Source organism: Lithobates pipiens, unplaced genomic scaffold (genome assembly GCF_037356315.1).
Source record: "Lithobates pipiens isolate NorthernLeopardFrog02 unplaced genomic scaffold, aLitPip1_a1.2 Scaffold_10, whole genome shotgun sequence".
In the NCBI taxonomy this organism is placed as follows: domain Eukaryota; kingdom Metazoa; phylum Chordata; class Amphibia; order Anura; family Ranidae; genus Lithobates; species Lithobates pipiens.
In genome coordinates, this window is record NW_027507686.1 from 118,203,334 (window position 1) to 118,221,821 (window position 18,488).

The 18,488-nt window shown below is 41.8% G+C and overlaps 1 protein-coding gene across 1 annotated transcript in view; it reads right to left on the reverse strand.

Annotated features, from left to right (window-relative positions):
• PYGM (glycogen phosphorylase, muscle associated) overlaps positions 1-18,488 on the reverse strand; it is a 717,259-nt gene that overhangs the window by 171,508 nt on the left and 527,263 nt on the right. The window contains 1 exon segment of the mRNA XM_077457746.1: positions 5,777-5,878. Coding sequence (XP_077313872.1) covers positions 5,777-5,878 — 102 coding nt within the window.

The following is an 18,488-nucleotide window of genomic DNA, read 5'->3' on the forward strand; positions in this document are numbered from 1 at the left end:
TACCAAGCACTTGAAGCTGATGTAACCGAATAATTTTTTTTGAAATATCACATCCCTTCAAGACTGCCTATGCTGATGCTGAGTGACTGTCCTGTTATGTTGATTGTCTATCCTCTTCCTCCTCCGCTGATATGTTTGAAGAACATTTCTGGTTCTGGGTGATGCCATCAGCCCAATTTTTCTGCCCCTGTTTAACAGGGGCGTTTAATTACAATTTTTGATGCAATGCTTTGCAGCAGGGCTAATTCCTGCAATAAAACTAGAGTATATGGGAGAGGTTGCAGTGTCGTGGCACCAGCACCAGTGCTTAAGGCCCAATTTTTCTTCCCCTGTTTAACAGGGGAGTTTAATTACAATTTTTGATGCAATGCTTTGCAGCAGGGCTCATTCCTGCAATAAAACTAGAGTATATGGGAGAGGTTGCAGTGTGGTGGCACCAGCACCAATGGCTAAGGCCCAATTTTTCTGCCCCTGTTTAACAGGGACATGTAATTACAATTCTTGATATAATATTTCACAGGAGGGTCCGTTCCTGTGCCCACCCAGAGTAACTGTGAGGACTTATAGTGTTGTGGCACCAGCACCACAACCACCAAAGTTCAATTTTTCTACCACTGTTCAACAATGGCATGTAATTACAATTCTTGATATAATCGTTCATAGCAGGGCGCTCCAGCGCCCACCAAGAGTCAGTTTGAGGGCTTACAATGTTGTGGCAAAACCAACACCTTGTTCCGCCATTTCTGCAGAGCATATAGGGCAGGCCCCTACTTTCAAACATCCAACTTACAAACATCTCCTACTTGCAAACGGAAGGAGACAACAGCAAGTGAGATGAAAAAAGATGGACGACAAAACAAATTATACAGGGGTGATAACCCTTCCCTATGTTTTCCAAAAAGCTTAAAAATATTTTTTTTGACTGGAGCTACACTTTAAAAATGTACCAGTTGAAAATTACAAACAGATTCAACTTAACACAACAAACCTACACAGTCCCTGTCTTGTTTCTGAGTATATAGGGCCTGGGGGCCACACACATTTCCTTTTTTTAATATGGGTACGGGGTTCCCCTTAATATGCATACAAGACCCAAAGGGGCTGGTAATGGGCAGAGAGGGCTACCCATGCCATTTTTCTTAATGATTTTCAACCATATTGCAGGAACCAGATATAACATTAAAACCGCAAGCAGTTTTAAATGATGTTATTTCAGTTTAATGTCATTTTGTGCAGGGACTGTTCTAAACACGGGAAACATGTGGCGCTTCACAGGCATACTACAGACACCCTCCAGGTACGATATGTAAAGTAATATTTCACTTGTTTTTTTCACTTTAATCGTCATTAAAATCAGTGCTCCCGCCAAAACGGCCATTTTTAAAAACATTTTAGGCATTGAGCGATGTCCCCTGGGGCAGGAGCCAGGTCCCCAAACCCTTTTTAGGACAGCATCTTGCATATTAGCCGTTAAAATGAGCACTTTTAATTTCGAACGTTCGAGTCCCATAGACTTCAATGGGGTTCTAAAGTTCGTACGAAATTGGGGTCCGTTTGAAAGTTCTGGTGCGAACCGAACCAGGGGGTGTTCGGCTCATCCCTATCAGGGAGGCAAAATTTAGCTTGCTGAATAATTCCCATGGGTAGGGTTTTGACAGCGGCCAGTTACGACCCAAAAAGTTACGCTTCCCATTCTTTCTGCGCCCACAGAGGCTTCCAGGGTGGGCCTTAGTGCTGAAGCAGTTAAACGCTTTGGGTGGTGGGACTCAGATACATTTAACCACTTAAGCCCCAGACAATTTGGCTGGCCAAAGACCAGAGTGTTTTTTGCGATTCGGCACTGCATCGCTTTAACTGACAATTGCGCAGTCATGTGACGTGGCTCCCAAACAAAATTGACATCATTTTTTTCCACAAATTCTTTTGGTGGTATTTGATCACCTTTACGGTTTTTATTTTTTGCACTATAAACAAAAAAATAGCAACAATTTTGAAAAAAAACACATTATTTTTTACTTTTTGCTATAATAAATATCCCCCAAAAATATATTATCATTGGTGGGATGTGGCGGTGATTTTTTTTTCCCTCAGTTTAGGCTGATACGTATTCTTCCCCATATTTTTGGTAAAAAAAATTGCAATAAGCGTTTATTGATTGGTTTGAGCAAAAGTTATAGCGTTTACTAAAAATGCCATAAAACTATCCCCTATTTTGTAATCATTTTTTTTATTAGTAATGGTGGCGATCATCGATTTTTATCGTGACTGATCAGACACTTTTGGCTTGATTTTGGGACCATTCACATTTATACAGCGATCAGTGCAATTAAAAATGTTACCACTAGGTGGCACTGTAGGGGTTAAGTGTGTCCTAGGGAGTAATTCTAACTGTGGGGGTGGGGGGGGACTGTGTGTGACAACACTAATCACCGCTCCTGATTACAGGGAGCAGTGATCAGTGACAGTGTCACTAGGCAGAACGGGACAATGCTTGTTTACATTAGCATTTCCCCGTTCTTCCTCTCCGTGGACATAGAGTCCACGGAACCCGCAATCAGGCTCACGCTGTTATGCAATTGCAGTATTGGTGGGGGAAGCTTCCTGTTTTGTGTTGTCATTTTCTTGATTACAGATAGAGAGGTTGGCCTAGTGTGGATCCTGGGTCACTCCTATGTATACTGGGGGGCCAGAAGAGCTGAGGTTCAGCCGAACGGTAGGCAGTTGGGTATCCCCAGACAGACAGCTCATGTCCAATGGATCGTGGTACTGGGCATACTGTGAAACAGGGTGCTTACAGAGGTACACATGTTCTCTCGTCTTGACAGGGCACCAGACGTTTTGGTGCTACATGTGGGGGGGGGGGGGGGGGGTGACATGGGTGACATGGGAGCCAGGTCTATGCAAAACCTTATACAGGACGTAAAATTCGATTTTTTTCCGTTTACGTGCAGATTTTCCTGGGATGGTCATTGTTTGGTCAGATATGGTGGGCAGGACATCCTGGCAGTGGGCTTGGTCAGCTAAAAAGGTGGACAGGGCCTGAATTAAAGTAAACAAAAAAGTCGCCAGGTTCATGCTCAGGAATGGGGGAGTGGCCATACATCATAGAGAGCTGAAAGTGGATACCTGGAGGTATCCCAGGAGTGATGGGGTGCACCTTAATGACGTGGGAACCGACCTTTGGGCACTGGGTTTACAGGAAGGCATAAAGCAAGCATTGAGGGTCTGGAGGTGCACTCAAGGGTAAGGTGTTACCCCTTTCCTGCTGTGGCAGTGGTGGGTCTTTGGAGGAGGAGAAGAAGAGATATATATATATATATATATATATATATATATATATATATATATATATATATATATATATATATATATATAAGCATGGTTGAGACCCATCTCAGGTACCTTCCGGTTAATGAGGGGTTAACCAGGAAGGGGTAAAATGTAGGTCACTGCGAAGGTTGAGTACCGCCTCTGAGTCAGTGACTTGCGATTGGAGGCCTAAGGTTTAAAAGAAGTTGGTCGAAGTGACCAAGTTGTGTGCGTTGCCCTCAAAGACCCCAAAAAGTAAATTGGGTAATGGTTATTTAAAAAATGTTATTTAATTTACAGTAAATGTTAATAAAAAGGTTGTCAGGCTATTTACTCCAAAAACCTTGTCACATCATTTGTGGGGGGATTTGAAGGGGTTTAGAGTTTATGTATAACAGATTGGGTAAGGGACTGTGGGATTAAGTCCTTCGTATGTCATGTGCACTAGACGTGCAAAAGGAAAAAATTTGTTTAGTTTCGTTTCGTTTTAATTTGTTAATTCATTAATTTCGTTTAGTTATATTCGTTAACTTCCTTAAATTCGTTTTCGGATTTCATTTAGTTTTCTACCGAATTCGAAAAATCGGCCACATTCGAAAATATTTCGACTAAATTCGAAAATATTTCTACCGGATTCGAAATGATTTCAACATGATTCGACATTATTTCAACCACATTCGAAAATATTTTGTGACCCGACTTTAGGGCCATGTATCTCGGGGTCACTTAGTGCTAGACACTTCAAATTTGGATATGTTGTAGTGGTAGTATTATTGTGTTTGCATACCAAATTTGGGGTTTCTAGCTATAAGTGACCCCGAGATATGTGGCCCCAAAATCGGGTCGCAAAATGTCATTCTCTGCTCTAATAACTAATAACATTTTGCGACCCGATTTTGGGGCCACATATCTCGGGGTCACTTATAGCCAGAAACCCCAAATTTGGTATGCAAACACAATAATACTAGCACTACAACATATCCAAATTTGAAGTGTCTAGCACCAAGTGACCCCGAGATACATGGCCCTAAAGTCGGGTCACAAAATATTTTCGAATGCGGTTGAAATAATGTCGAATCATGTTGAAATCATTTCGAATGCAGTTGAAATAATGTCGAATCATGTTGAAATAATTTCGAATGCGGTTGAAATAATTTCGAATCATGTCAAATTCATTCAAATTCATTGGTTATATTTCTTTCGTATTTGTTGTAATTTGTTATTTTTTTAGATGCAAAATTCGGCCGAATTTCGATTTGTTACGAAACGAATTGCACAAGCCTAATGTGCACCGATTTTACTAATAGATCTCTTCTTATCCCTGCTTTGCACCTCAAACCATGAAGTAGGCAGTGCCATACCAGTAAATCGTTTTGCCTGCACTGGCTGACGGACTGCGGTACATTGCAGGCAGGCGGTCCACAAGTGGATAATAATAAGTATCATAATATTATGCACAGTTTTTGTTATTCAATGCCAGATCAAATCTTTGCTGGGCTTGGAGGTATTATCTTTTCTACATTTGTTTTCTCTACAACTGTGCTGTTCATTGAAAAGCATAGCTGAGATATCTAAGGGTTCATGAAACCAGGGATTTAACAGGCATTGAAATCCCTTCTCTTTAAAGAAGCCTGCTTCTAATTAACACGGTTTTACTTCCTCCATCAGCTCACCCCCTCACAATAGCTATTACCCTTTGTATCAATTGATGCTTCCTTTTTAGATTGTAAGCTCTAATGAGCAGGGCCCTGTGATTCCTGAGTCTTTTCCGTCCTTCCTTATCTCAGCCCTCTGATTCCTTTTGTACCAAATTGTAATGTAACTGTAATGTATGCCTTTATTTTGTTAAGGCAAACGGTTGGCGCTATATAAAACCTGTATGATAATAATAATTTTAAATGCCTAACGTAACTTCCTGGCACTGTTAATGGCTGTGCGTGGCAGTGCTCTCATAAATGTTCATGCTTCTTTGCATTGATGTTTACCCACACATGCACATCCAGCATATTTTTCAACTGAAAACCATGCACATACAGCCATTCACTTGTATGGCAGGCTGTACGTGACACATTCAGCTCATAGGCACAGGAAAACATCAGGAAGGTACACTAGGTATTTAAAATCTTTAAATCTTGGCAAAAAAATAAAGACATGACTTACAAACAGAATAACATTATTTTTCAGTACTACTAATTAAAGAAGTGGAGTGTTAGGCTGGATTCACACCTATGCATTTTTAGTGCTTTTTGCATTTTGCAGATTTGCACTACAGAACGTGTTCCATAGGAAACCATGTTAAATGGACTGTAGTAGAAATCTGTAAAATGCAAAAAGCACTAAAAATGCATAGGTGTGAATCAGGCCTTAGAGTTGAAGCATCACAAGGGATAAAAGCAACACTATATGCAAATATGGCTAGTTAGTTTTAATTTTTTCTTACAGACTGTATATGTATACATTACAATACCTGTTTGACTTTTGCAACATCTCTGATGAAAGCTTCATCATTCACAAAGCTAAGCAACTTCCTCAGCTGGTCCAGGTTAGTTAAATAATCCTCGCCTATACGCTGTAAGCAAAAACAGTTTGTTTTAGCGTATTTGTATTATGAAACAGCATGCATTTATGTGCTTTTGGGGGAAAAACAAAACAAAAAAGGAGGAACATTCTGTCTATGTATCCAACTGACCTTTATGCAAGTGAAGTCTTTGTAGGTGCAAGTTGAATTATTTAATATCATTATGACCATGACATGGTCTCTGGCTGAGAACCTGCACACACAGTGTGTTTCACCTAAACATTCCTGTTCACTCCAACCAAAACACTTTCTGGGGAAGGCTTGGTGGTCCTCTATACTAACTCAAGTCAAACCCAAGACCCAAGTCAAAAATAAGATGAAGTGGTATAGGTCCAGTGAAAAACTTGCTGCCATCCTTCTTGATAAATCTCATAAATTAAAAAAAAAACTGGTCTCCTTGGATCAAATCCTTTCTTCTAAAAGACTATGATAGGTCCTTGTTATGCATACAAAACAAAGGATTGCTTATACAGTATTAGAGCCCTTTCACACTGAGCCACCCTGGGTGACGGCGGTAATAACAATAATAATAATAAAATTTGGCTACATCCTACATGAGTCAACCACCTAATTTAAAGTCGCAACTTCCTGCTTTATTTCATTTGAATTCGGGGTGGAGGCATATCTTTTGATGTGCCTCATATAAAGTCCAAAATCCCCAGTTTATTGCCTATGCATAGGGATGGAGGGGATTGATTTTGATTGGCAATGTTCCCCTGCAACCTATGTGTAGTTTCTGTAGTAGTGGCAAGACAGTGTTCAACCACATTCATGCAATCGTCGCCAGCCTGTCAATATGCCAGCAGCTCCATTGGTCATGTTGGCATGCCATTCTTGGGCACGTGTTTTGTCTGTTTCCTGGAGCTGCGATGCGCCCTGGCGCTCTCCCCCTGCCCCCTTTCCACCTCTGTATCTTCCGGGGGGGGGGGGGGGGGGTTGGAGGGTGGGTGTCCACGGCACATCGGCGTTGCGCACAGTGGCTCCTTGTCGACATCATGGTGCCGCAGTGCAGCCCTCTTTTCGTTACATCTGGCCGCATGCCGTCGTTATCTGTTGGCATGTAAGTACCTAGGGCCAACAATTATGGTCTGTCCTGCTGTAACTACCTCAACATCAGGACTAACCTTCATGTCACATGTTTTTACAAAAACCTTACAATCTCCGCCCCTGAAGAAGCGTTTATACATAGAAACGCATATGGCTTTAAGGATATAGTTATGTACCCCACCAGGTTATACATTTGGACATGTCATATTTCCTTTTTTATTCATTACTAAGGCTGCCAATTGCTATGTGAATCAACCTTGCTATTTTTTTTACTAATTTACTTGTTATGTGCTGACCATGTATATAACTGTAAATACGACGGTATTATTGTTGTGCACATGCACCGAGGTGTCAAAATATACATTGATCCTTTTACATGAATTATATCATTGTTATGTATTGATATACTTTGTATTCTAACAATAAAATTAGATTACATCCTACACGAGTGTCATAGTTATGCAGTAATCTTCCTCTGTCTGCTTACCTCTCCTCATGTGTTCAGACTAAGAGGCCAGCCACTTCCACCTGGTGGTTTTTATAACCTCTCCTCTAAGCATGGCTCCACCCCAGGCCCTATCAGGGAACCCTATATTAATCTGTGCACTGCAAGCCAGCGGGGCTGATCAACCATTGTGTATTCACTGTGTGTTTGGCTTCCTGTTTCCAGTTTGCCGTGTGCTCTACGTTTGTCTCTGTTATCGACCTTGGCGTGTTCTTGACTATTCCTGTCTGCCTGTGACCCTGAACCTTTGGCATGCACTCTGTTCCTGTCTGCTAGTTGCCCTGACCTCTGCCTTATCCCTTTACTATCCTTGTTGTTCCAGCCTGTTTCCTTTTCCTGTAGTCTACCATGAGCAAGAGCTGTGAGACCCTAGGGGCCACGACCTGGAGCCAGACTGCAGCGCAGTCCATCCTCACCACTAGAGGCTCTGGTGAACACCTGCTGGTTCTTAGACTGCGTGCCCTGGGGGAATCTATGCTCTAGCTCCAACTAGGATCTGTGTTAATGATCCAGTAGACCTGTTTCCTGAACCTCCCTGGGTACAATCTGCAGTCCTAGGGTCCACTATCTTAGCGGTGCACTTCTGATTCCTACAGAGTGCATCTGTCACCTGGTCATGGGAGGGGTTGAGCAGGACAGTTTGGGGGGTGGCGTCACAGGAGGGGCAGTGGGACAAGAGGGGGGAGCTTCAAGGGAGGAGGCAAGTGGGACAGGTGGGAGGCAACAGGACAGGAAAGAGGAAGTGTCATGGGAGGCGGTCAGCGGGACAGGTTGGGGACAGTATCACAGGAGGGGGGGAAGTGTCACGGGAGGAGGTCAGCTGGAAAGGTGGGGGACAGCAGGACAAGAGGGGGAAGTGTCATGGTAAGGGGCAGCGAGACAGTTGGGGGGGAGCATGACAGGTGGGGGATGGTGTCACACACACCTTGGGAATTACCAAGGGGTAGCTAAACCTGTTTCCCATCTCCACCAGGATCCCCAGCGGCAGCTGCAAGAAAGAGCGGGGGGGGCTCCATCACCCTGACCTCTTCCTCCATGGAGCCCTCTTCTGGCACCAACTGGCCTCACCCATCCCGCATAGCCCGGCACACACTGTGGTACCTGAGCGGAGCCTGCCTAACAGCAATGAGCCCTGACCTGCCCACACATGGGATATGCCCACCTCTCCATCCTCCTCTGTATCCCCGTTCTGACGGCAGCTGGCAGCTGGTCCACTCTGACAGCAGCTGCCCCGTGTTATTGATTGGAACCAGTGGTATGAGAACCTCAAAACGTTCGGGCCCCCTAATTGTGTATCTGCTGTACCCCCTTGATGGCGGCCCTGCATATAGTTGTTATAAAAATGATAACACACCGTGTTTTGCGTACCTAAAAGTGGTTGTAAGGTAGGGACCTCCAGCACAGAGTCTGTGATTGAGAGCTTTAGCTCTGTTCTTGTGTGCTGCATGAAGGAGGGTATGTCCCTTCCCTCCAATCAGCACTCAGCTCTTCTCCCTGAGCTCTGCAGAGTGTAACTTGAGCTCCCCATCCCCTGCTTTCTGGAAGTTTAGACAAGCTGTATAAATTCTGGACTTTGAACTGGTGAATAGGAGGAAGGACTGAAGATAAACAGGTGCAACTTACATAAGATGATTCGTTTCATCTATGTATATCACCTGAGGCTAGTCACTTCACTGGGTATATGTGAGGGTTTACAAACACCTTAAAGTGATTGTAAAGTCCCGTTTTATTTTGTTAAAAATAACAAACATATTATACTTGCCTGCTCTGAGTAGTTGTTTTGCACACCCTCTTCTTGGGTTCTCCTCGCCCCTCCCTGTTGTTGAGTACCCCCACAGCAAGCAGCTTGCTATGGGGGCACCCGAGCTGAGCCTCACCATTAACCACTTAAGGACCGCCACATGGCAATGTATGTCGGCAGAATGGCACCGACAGGCACAAGCACGTACATGTACGTGCTTGCCTTCCAGCGGGTGGGGGGTCCGATCGGACCCCCTCCCACTGGCTGCGGCGGTCCATTTCGCTTCAGGAGTGATCTGGGATGAGGGGATGGCCGTTGGTTTCTGGCCATCCCCTCTCGATCGCTCCTGGCAAATGAGAAGATTCCCCCGCCTGTGTAGTGTAAACACAGGCAGGGAGGAAGTGATGTCATTCTCCTCGGGGCGGTCTTTTTGACCGGACTGCAAGGAGAACACAATAGTAAGTGCACCAACACTACACTAACATGTAGGTACACATAGGCACACAAATCCCCCCTCCGATCGCCCCCCCCGATCCCCCCCCAGTCACAGTGTCACTGATTGCAGTGATCATTTATTTACTGATCACATCATTTAGTGTCAGTTGTGACAGTAAAAACTGTCAGGGCAGTTAGTGTTAGGACCAGGGTAGCCCCCTACCCCCCCAATAAAGGTTTAACCCCCTGATTGCCCCTAGAGTTAACCCTTTCACCCCCTTTTGCCAGTGTCACTAAGCGATCGTTTTTATGATCGCTGCATTAGTGTCACTGGTGCCGCTAGGTAGCTAGTTATTTTTTTTAGGTTCACCGCCAGGTTTTTATAGCGCTAGGTACCCCCATATACTACCCAATAACGGTTTTAACCCCCTGATTGCCCCTAGTTAACCCTTTCACCCCCTTTTGCTAGTGTCACTAAGCAATCGTTTTTCTGATCGCTGCATTAGTGTCACTGGTGCCGCTAGGTAGCTAGTTATTTTTTTATGTTCACCGCCATGTTTTTATAGCGCTAGGTACCCCCATATACCACCCAATAATGGTTTTAACCCCCTGATTGCCCCTAGTTAACCCTTTCACCAGCGATCACCGTATAAGTGTCACTGGTGACGCTGGTTAGCCAGTTAGTTATTTAGGTTCCCTGTCAGGTTTTTATATAGCGTCAGGGACCCCCATATACTACCTAATAAATATTTTAACCCCCCGATTGCCCCTAGTAAACCCTTTCACCATGGATCACCGTATAAATGTTATAGGTGACTCTGGTTAGTTAGTTTGCTTTTTATAGCATCAGGGCACCCCCAATTTATTACCCAATAAAGGTTTAACCCCCTGATCACCCGGCGGTTGATATCAATTAGGTTTTAGGGTCAGGGTCTGTGTCGCCCCAGGCAGCGCTAGGTTAGTGCCAGTACCGCTAACACCCACGCGCAAAGCATACACCTCCCGTAGTGGTATAGTATCTGAACAGATCAATATCTGATCTGATCAGATCTATACTAGCGTCCCCAGCAGTTTAGGGTTCCAAAAAAACGCATTGTTAGCGGGATCAGCCCAGATACCTGCTAGCACCTGCGTTTTGCCCCTCCACCCAGCCCACCCAAGTGCAGTATCGATCGATCCTTGTCACTTACAAAACACTAAACACATAACTGCAGCGTTTGCAGAGTCAGGCCTGATCCCTGCGATTTTATATTTAAATCCTGAAGGCAGTGCTTGGTTTTCGGGGTCCCGTACGTGGCTAGGCTCCCAAAAAAAGTCCCCCACGTGTGGTATCCCCGTACTCGGGAGAAGCAGCAGAATTTATTTTAGGGTATAATTTCACTTATGCCCATAGCATGTGTGAGCAATATATCATTTAGTGACAACTTTGTGCAAAAAAAAAAAAAAAAATTGTAATATTCCTGCAACTTGTGGCAAAATGGACTCAACATCCTCTCAGTAAATAGCTTGGGGTGTCTACTTTCCAAAATGGGGTCATTTGGGGGGGTTTTGTGCTATTTTGGCATTTTATGGCCTTCGAAACTGTGATAGGTAGGGAGGAGTGAAATCAAAAATTTGCACCCTTAGAAATCCTGAAGGCAGTGATTGGTTTTCGGGGTGCCATACGCGGCTAGACTCCCAAAAAGTCCCACATATGTGGTATTCCCGTACTCAGGAGAAGCAGCAGAATATATTTTGGGGTGCAATTCCACATATAACTATGGCATTTGTGAGCAATATATCATTTAGTGACAACTTTTTGTAAACTTTTTTTTTGTGTGTGTCATTCAATCACTTGGGACCAAAAAAAAAAAAAATATTCAATGGGCTCAACATGCCCCTCAGCAATTTCCTTGGGGTGTCTACTTTCCAAAATGGGGTCATTTGGGGGGGGGGGGTTGTACTGCCCTGCCATTTTAGCACCTCAAGAAATGAGATAGGCAGTCATAAATTAAAAGCTGTGTAAATTCCAGAAAATGTACGGTACTCTAGTTTGTAGACGCTATAACTTTTGTGCAAACCAATAAATATACGCTTATTGACATTTTTTTTACTAAAGACATATGGCTGAATAAATTTTGGCCTAAATGTATGACTAAAATTTAGTTCATTCGATTTTTCTTATAACAAAAAGTAGAAAATATCTATTTTTTAAAAAAAATTCAGTCTTTTTGCTTTTATATCGTAAAAAATAAGAGAGGGTACTTCGTTTATAGTGGGACTTCCTGCCCTACTTCCAATGACAGCTGATCACGTGATGTAAACAGTGCAGGTAATCGGCTATTTTCTCCTTGCGCTGACAGTGTGAGGAGAAAAAAAAGCCGATCACGGCGAGCTGCTGCAGATCCTTAGTGCCCACCTGTGCCCCCTGCCAGTGCCACCGAGCACTAGGCAACAGTGCCACCTACCAGTGGCCACCAGCGCCACCCATCAGTGCCCACAGTGGCACCTATCAGTGCCCACGGTGCCACCCATCAGTGCCCACGGTGCCACCCATCAGTGCCTCAACAGTGCCCAGTGTCACCTACCAGTGCCCATCAGTGCCACCTAACAATGCCCATCAGTGCCACCTATCAGTGCCCATCAGTGCCATCTATCAGTTGTACCTATCAGTGCCCATCCGTGCCACCCATCAGTGCCACCCATCAGTGGCCATTAGTGCCACCTTATCTGTGCCCATCAGTACCGCCTTATCTGTGCCTATCAGTGCCACCTTAACTGTGCCTATCAGTGCCCACCAGTGCAGCCTATCAGTGCCCACCAGTGCCGCCTCATCAGTGCATATCAACGGAGGAGAAAAATTGCCTGTTTGCAAAATTGTATTACGAACTATGAAACATAATTTTTTTATTTTTTTTTATTTCCATTTGTCCCAATCTTCACCCATTATGGCAAGGAATGTTTCATAGGCCCTTCAGGGATTTGATCCCCCTTGCTGGGGTCCACTACCCTGGACCTGTATATCACCCTGCCAAAAACACCTTGTCAGTTATTACTGTGCAGGGTTCTGTAAATGCAGGGTCCAGTACCAACAGGTTGCATTACAGGCACTCCCGTTGTCTTGTCCTCTTCCATTGATGTGGGTTCCGAGAACCATTCTGGGTACCTGCACAATTACAGCTTTCTGAATGGATCCAGATAGCACCAGTCTCATAATCCCCACTGGAACCATTGAGAATCTGGTTATATTGTACAGAGAGCTAAACAGCGACCATCATCTTTAGAGATGGCCCTGCAGTTTTAAGGTTCGCCTGCCATTAAAATGAATGCGGTTCGCAAACTTTTGGCCATGTTCGCGGTTCGCGTTACGTCCCGTCGGAAGTTCGTCCATCACTAATCATCTTTAGCATATTTCTAACTTTTGAACTTGAGAATGAGGGACATTTAAGGGAGACAGTGACCTGCGGCATGCGAAAAGCAGGTGTGGCCTAACATGATTTTTTCCTCAGTTTATGTATTCTTTTACATATTCTTGGTAAAAAAAAAAAAAAATCGCAATAAGCGTATATTGATTGGTTTGTGCAAAAGTTATAGCGTCTACAAAATATGTAGCTGTCAAATTTTTTTTACTGGTAATGGCGGAGATCAGCGATTTTTATCATGGCTACAACATTATGGTGGACACGTCAGACAATTTTGACACATTTTTGGGACCATTGGCATTAATATAGCGATCAGTGCAATTAAAATTGCATTGATTACTGTAAAAATGTCACTGGCAGTGAAGGGGTTAAAATTATGGGGCAGGGAAGGGGTTAATGTGTATCCTATTTTGTGTTCTAACTGAAGGGGGGATGGGACTGTGCAGGGAAACTAACAGATCGCTGTCCATGGACAGACGATCTGACAGTCCCCTGCTCAGACAACCGGAAACTGTGTATTTACACACACAGCTGTCAGTTCTCCGTGTACCCCAAGCAACTATATTTTATCTTTTTGAGAATAGTAATTGTAGAGGAACTCATCTGGGGGTTTGTGGTTTTGGCTTTCCTTGATGGGGCGGACATATGCACTTAATACTCTCAGCATAATTAGTAGACTTGTGAACAACGGAAAATGTTGTTTAGTTTCGGTTCGTTGTCATTCGTAAAATACATAATTTCGTTCTGTTATATTCGATATGTTACGTTAATAAGTTTTCGGATAATTTGTTATTATTCGTAGAGTGTCGATATTCGTTATATTGAATCTCGAATCATGTCGAATTCATTCGTTATATGCACTGTAATTTTTTTTTTTTTTTTTTCAAATATTTTTATTGAGTTTATACAATCAGACATTCAATCATGAAACAAAAAAAAATTAAGAAAAATTATATAAACATTGCAAAATGATCTTGATAAAAGAAAAAAAAATCCAATATATAGATTATATTTAATGTCTAAGAACCGTATGCTATCACCATAATGTGACCATAAGAGTCACCATAAAGGGGGAAAACATTGGGATAGGGGGATAGGAAGGAAAAAAAAAAAAAAAGGGAAAGAAAATCCCCTAACTCTTAATGAAGAAATATATAATCTGTAATTTCAAGAAAGACTACCATCAAAGTCATCTAGCCTGTCACTCATTAGTTAAGTTACAAGCAAAAATTGTAAGCACAGGAGGAAAATATTTTTGCTACCTTTGGGTAAATATTAAATATTTTCTGAAGTGAATCAAGAATTTATAATATACACTTATATTGAGTTTGTAATAACGGAAGCCAGCTTCCTGAATGTCCCAGAATAATAAGGTCTAATGTCAATCTGAAGTGCATATAATGGTTACCTGATCAGATCTTTAAAAGTGTCAGTTGACGAGAAACATATCCAGCTTGACCATGTTTTAGTGTATTTGGAAGGAGTATCTTTGGATTGGTGAATGAGATTCTCCATTTCTGCGATTTTTTGGATTCGAAGAAACCAATCTTTTATGGTAGGTGGGTCAGGAGAGCGCCATTTACATGGTATGCACATGTTTGCTGCTGAAATTAAGTACATGGGCAGAGATCTCATATAATTGCTGGAATGCTTAGTGGAGTGATGTAGCATAAATTGAGCAGGTGTGTATTCCAGTTTGAATGTAGTAATACGATAGATAAATTTATGTACATCATTCCAGAAAGGTTGTATTTTGTGACAAGACCACCAAATATGAAGGAGAGAACCAGGTTCTGTACCACATCTCCAGCATAATGGGGAAACTGTTGGGAATATACGATTTAATTTTACTGGTGTATTATACCATCTCGATATAATTTTATAAGCATTTTCCTGTGCCGATACATTCAGAGAGCCCTTGTGTGCGATTTTATGAATCGTTTCCCAATCTTTGCTTGTGATATTTTGGGATAAATCTCTACACCATTGGGCAGCTCTACCATCTATCATGGACTCCAAATCGGAGAAAAGTAACGTATATGAAAAAGAGATTAGATGTTTTTGTGGTTCTTTTCTAAGACACATCTTTTCGAAAGGTGTAAGAACTCGGGCCCAATCGGGACGTTTAGATGCTATATCTAGGAATTGTTTAACTTGTAAATATGTCTCCTGAGGAAAAGACTGAGGATGTATAGAAGCTTGTAATTTGGAATAGGTGATAATTTTATCTCCTTCAAAGAAAAGCATGGATCTGACCGTTGACTGTGGCCAAATATCGTTTAAAAATGTAGAACACATTCCAGGTAAAAATGCTGGATTCATTTTTATTGGTGTCATAAGCCCCATATTTGATGAGAGACGGTATTTGGAACATGTTTGTTTGAAAGCGGTAAGTGACGGACCAATTAAAGGATGGAGTTTATATACTTTAGGAATATGCTTAACTGGTAACCATGGAGTTTGAGCAATTGGAATGGAATCTAAAGAATTTTCCAACTGGACCCATTCTTTATTGGGAGAGTGTAAATTCCAGTCAATGATTCTCGTCAACTGACATGCTTGTTGATATTTTTTAATATCAGGTAAACCTATACCTCCTTTTAATTTCGGACAAGTGAGTTTCATAAAGTTTATTCGTGGGCGTATAGACCCCCAAATAAATGTTGTACATGCTGTGCGAAATGATGTGAAAAATGTGTTGGGGATTTGAATCGGAGCCGTTTGAAAGAGATATAGAATTCTAGGTAAAATATTCATTTTGACTATGGCTGCTCTACCAAACCAGGAGAATAAATTATTTGACCATTTTTTTAAGTCAGAAATTATGGAGTGAAGTATGGGTATATAATTTGCCATATATAAATCTGAGATTTTGGAGGTTAAGTTGACACCCAGATATGTAATAGAGTGTGTATTCCATTTAAACGGGAATTTTTTTTGGCAGTGTTTGCATTGTGTTGATGTAAGAGAAATATTCAGAGCAGTAGACTTTGCAAAGTTGATTTGGAGGTTGGATAGTTGTTGGAAATGTGTAAGTGATTTAAGGAGATTTGGTAGTGTTATACGAGGTGCAGAAAGGAATAAAAGGATGTCATCGGCGAAAGCTGCTAATTTGTATGAACGACCTTTTATATTTATTCCTTTAATGTCCGGGTTTTCCCTAATACATCTCAACATAGGTTCTAATGTAAGAATATAAATCAAGGGGGATAGAGGGCAACCTTGCCTCGTTCCATTTGAAATAGAGAAGGCGCTCGATAGGTGGCCATTTATCCTTACCGCTGCAGTGGGATTAGAATAAAGCATGTGTATAAAGTTAAGCATTCGCTGCGGGAGATCGATTGCGTGTAAAGCTTGCGTCATATAATCCCAGGCCACTCTATCGAACGCCTTCTCCGCGTCCAATGATAAGAGGAATCCCCTCTCCTTAGAAGTGGATAAATAGTGTTGAATGTTAAGAGCCTTAAGGGTATTATCCCTGGCCTCCCTACCAGGTACAAAACCCACCTGATCTAGGTGTATTAGTTGGGGAATTAATGGGAGAAGTCTATTAGCTAGAATTTTTGCATACCATTTGAGGTCTACATTCAATAGAGATATGGGTCTGTAGCTAGAAGTGAGCAGAGTATCTTTCCCAGGTTTCGGGATAACTGTTATATGGGCAGATGTTAAGTCTCTGGGAGGAGTGATGGGTGTGTCATAAGTATTAAAAGTTTTGAGAAAGATAGGTGTGAGAAGGTCACTAAAGGCTCTATAATAACCAACATTCAATCCATCTGGACCTGGGCTTTTTCCAGGTTTCATCATGGATAGTGCATATTTTGCTTCTTCCATATCTAGTGGTCTATCTAATTCTTGGTTTTGGGTAGCTGTGAGGGGAGTGGGTCCAAATTTTGAAAGAAAATCCGCAATCATTTGTGATCTCGGCATAGCTTTCGAAGGTGAATTCGGGGTAGAAAGATTGTACAGTTGAGAATAGTAATTTTTGAACTGATCAGCTATATCATTAGTATTAAGTAATTTACGACCTTGGGTATCTGAAAGGGCATGAACTGTCGTTTTGGCTTTTTTTGATTGTAAAGCCCTTGCCAGAGTTTTGCTAGCTTTATTACCAAATTCGTAGTATGTTTTTTGTGTCATTAAGAAGTTGCTTTCTAGTCTCAATTAATGAATTCATTACTGTTACAGCTTGCGAATGTTTATGGGCTTTCTCTAGTTGATGAATACGGCTAGTTAACTCTTGGAAATGTTTTAATTTTTCTTTTTTCTGTTTAGCCGCTGCTGCAATGAATATACCCCTTATGACACATTTATGTGCCTCCCATATTATAGGGGGTGAGGTATCTTCTACCTCATTTTCCTTGAAGTATTGTTGCAATCTAAGTTTTACATGTTTGATAGTATCGGTGTCAGTCAAAAGCGATTGATCAAGTCTCCAAATGGGAGAGCGCGGATAGATTTCAGGGAAGGATAATTCAATAATTATTGGATGGTGATCTGAAAGATACATGGGACCAATAGATGCTTTTTGAAGGAAAGTTAGATCATTCTGAGATAGGAAAAAGTAATCTATCCTGGAATATTTATCATGTGGTTTAGAATAAAACGTATAATCTTTACAATCAGGGTATAAGGATCTCCAGGTATCATGTAATAATAGGGATTGAATTTCACTTTTAATGCTTTTCAGAGCAGAATATGTAAGGGACCAAGTCCCATTTGAGGTATCCAAAAGGGGGTGTAGGGGAACATTAAAATCACCACCCAGAATTAGGGTTCCCTCTTGGAAGGAAGTGAGATCTTGAATGAGAGTCTTAAAGAAGGGTACTTGCTTATTATTTGGTGCATAAATATTTGCTATCGTTATTTTTCGCCCATTCCATGTTCCTTTCAGAAAAATAAATCTACCATTTTCATCAATCAGTTTATCTATTATTTGTAGAGGACAATTTTTGGCCAATAAGATCGATACACCTTTGGTTTTAGATTCAGGTGTCGTGGAATGATAAACCTCTGGATAATTTAGGTTTTCAAGTTTAGGTACCGATCCTGTACGGAAGTGAGTTTCTTGTAATAGGATGATATTCGCTTTGTCATGTTTCATAGTGTAGAGTAATTGGCTCCTTTTTTCCGGTAAATTTAAACCTTTTGCATTTAAAGAAATTAATTTAAGGCAAGTGGGGGTAGGCGAAGAATAGGTAGGTATCATTTCTGCTTCGTTTGTAATAAAGTGTAGCAGAGAAAAATCAGACACAGTTTAGAAAATTGTAGTATTGAACGAGAAAAATTCTACTGAAGGTGATATGTTAATTATGACAATGAATGAGTATATAGACCTGAGTCGATCTTGAGTTTGAGTGACAGAAATCTATTATTATACAACTATTGTTACAAGTTATATTGAGATTAGATTAGAGTATAGGGGATTGTATGGAAATCCGGCTATAGGTGAGATCCCGCTCACCTATTTAC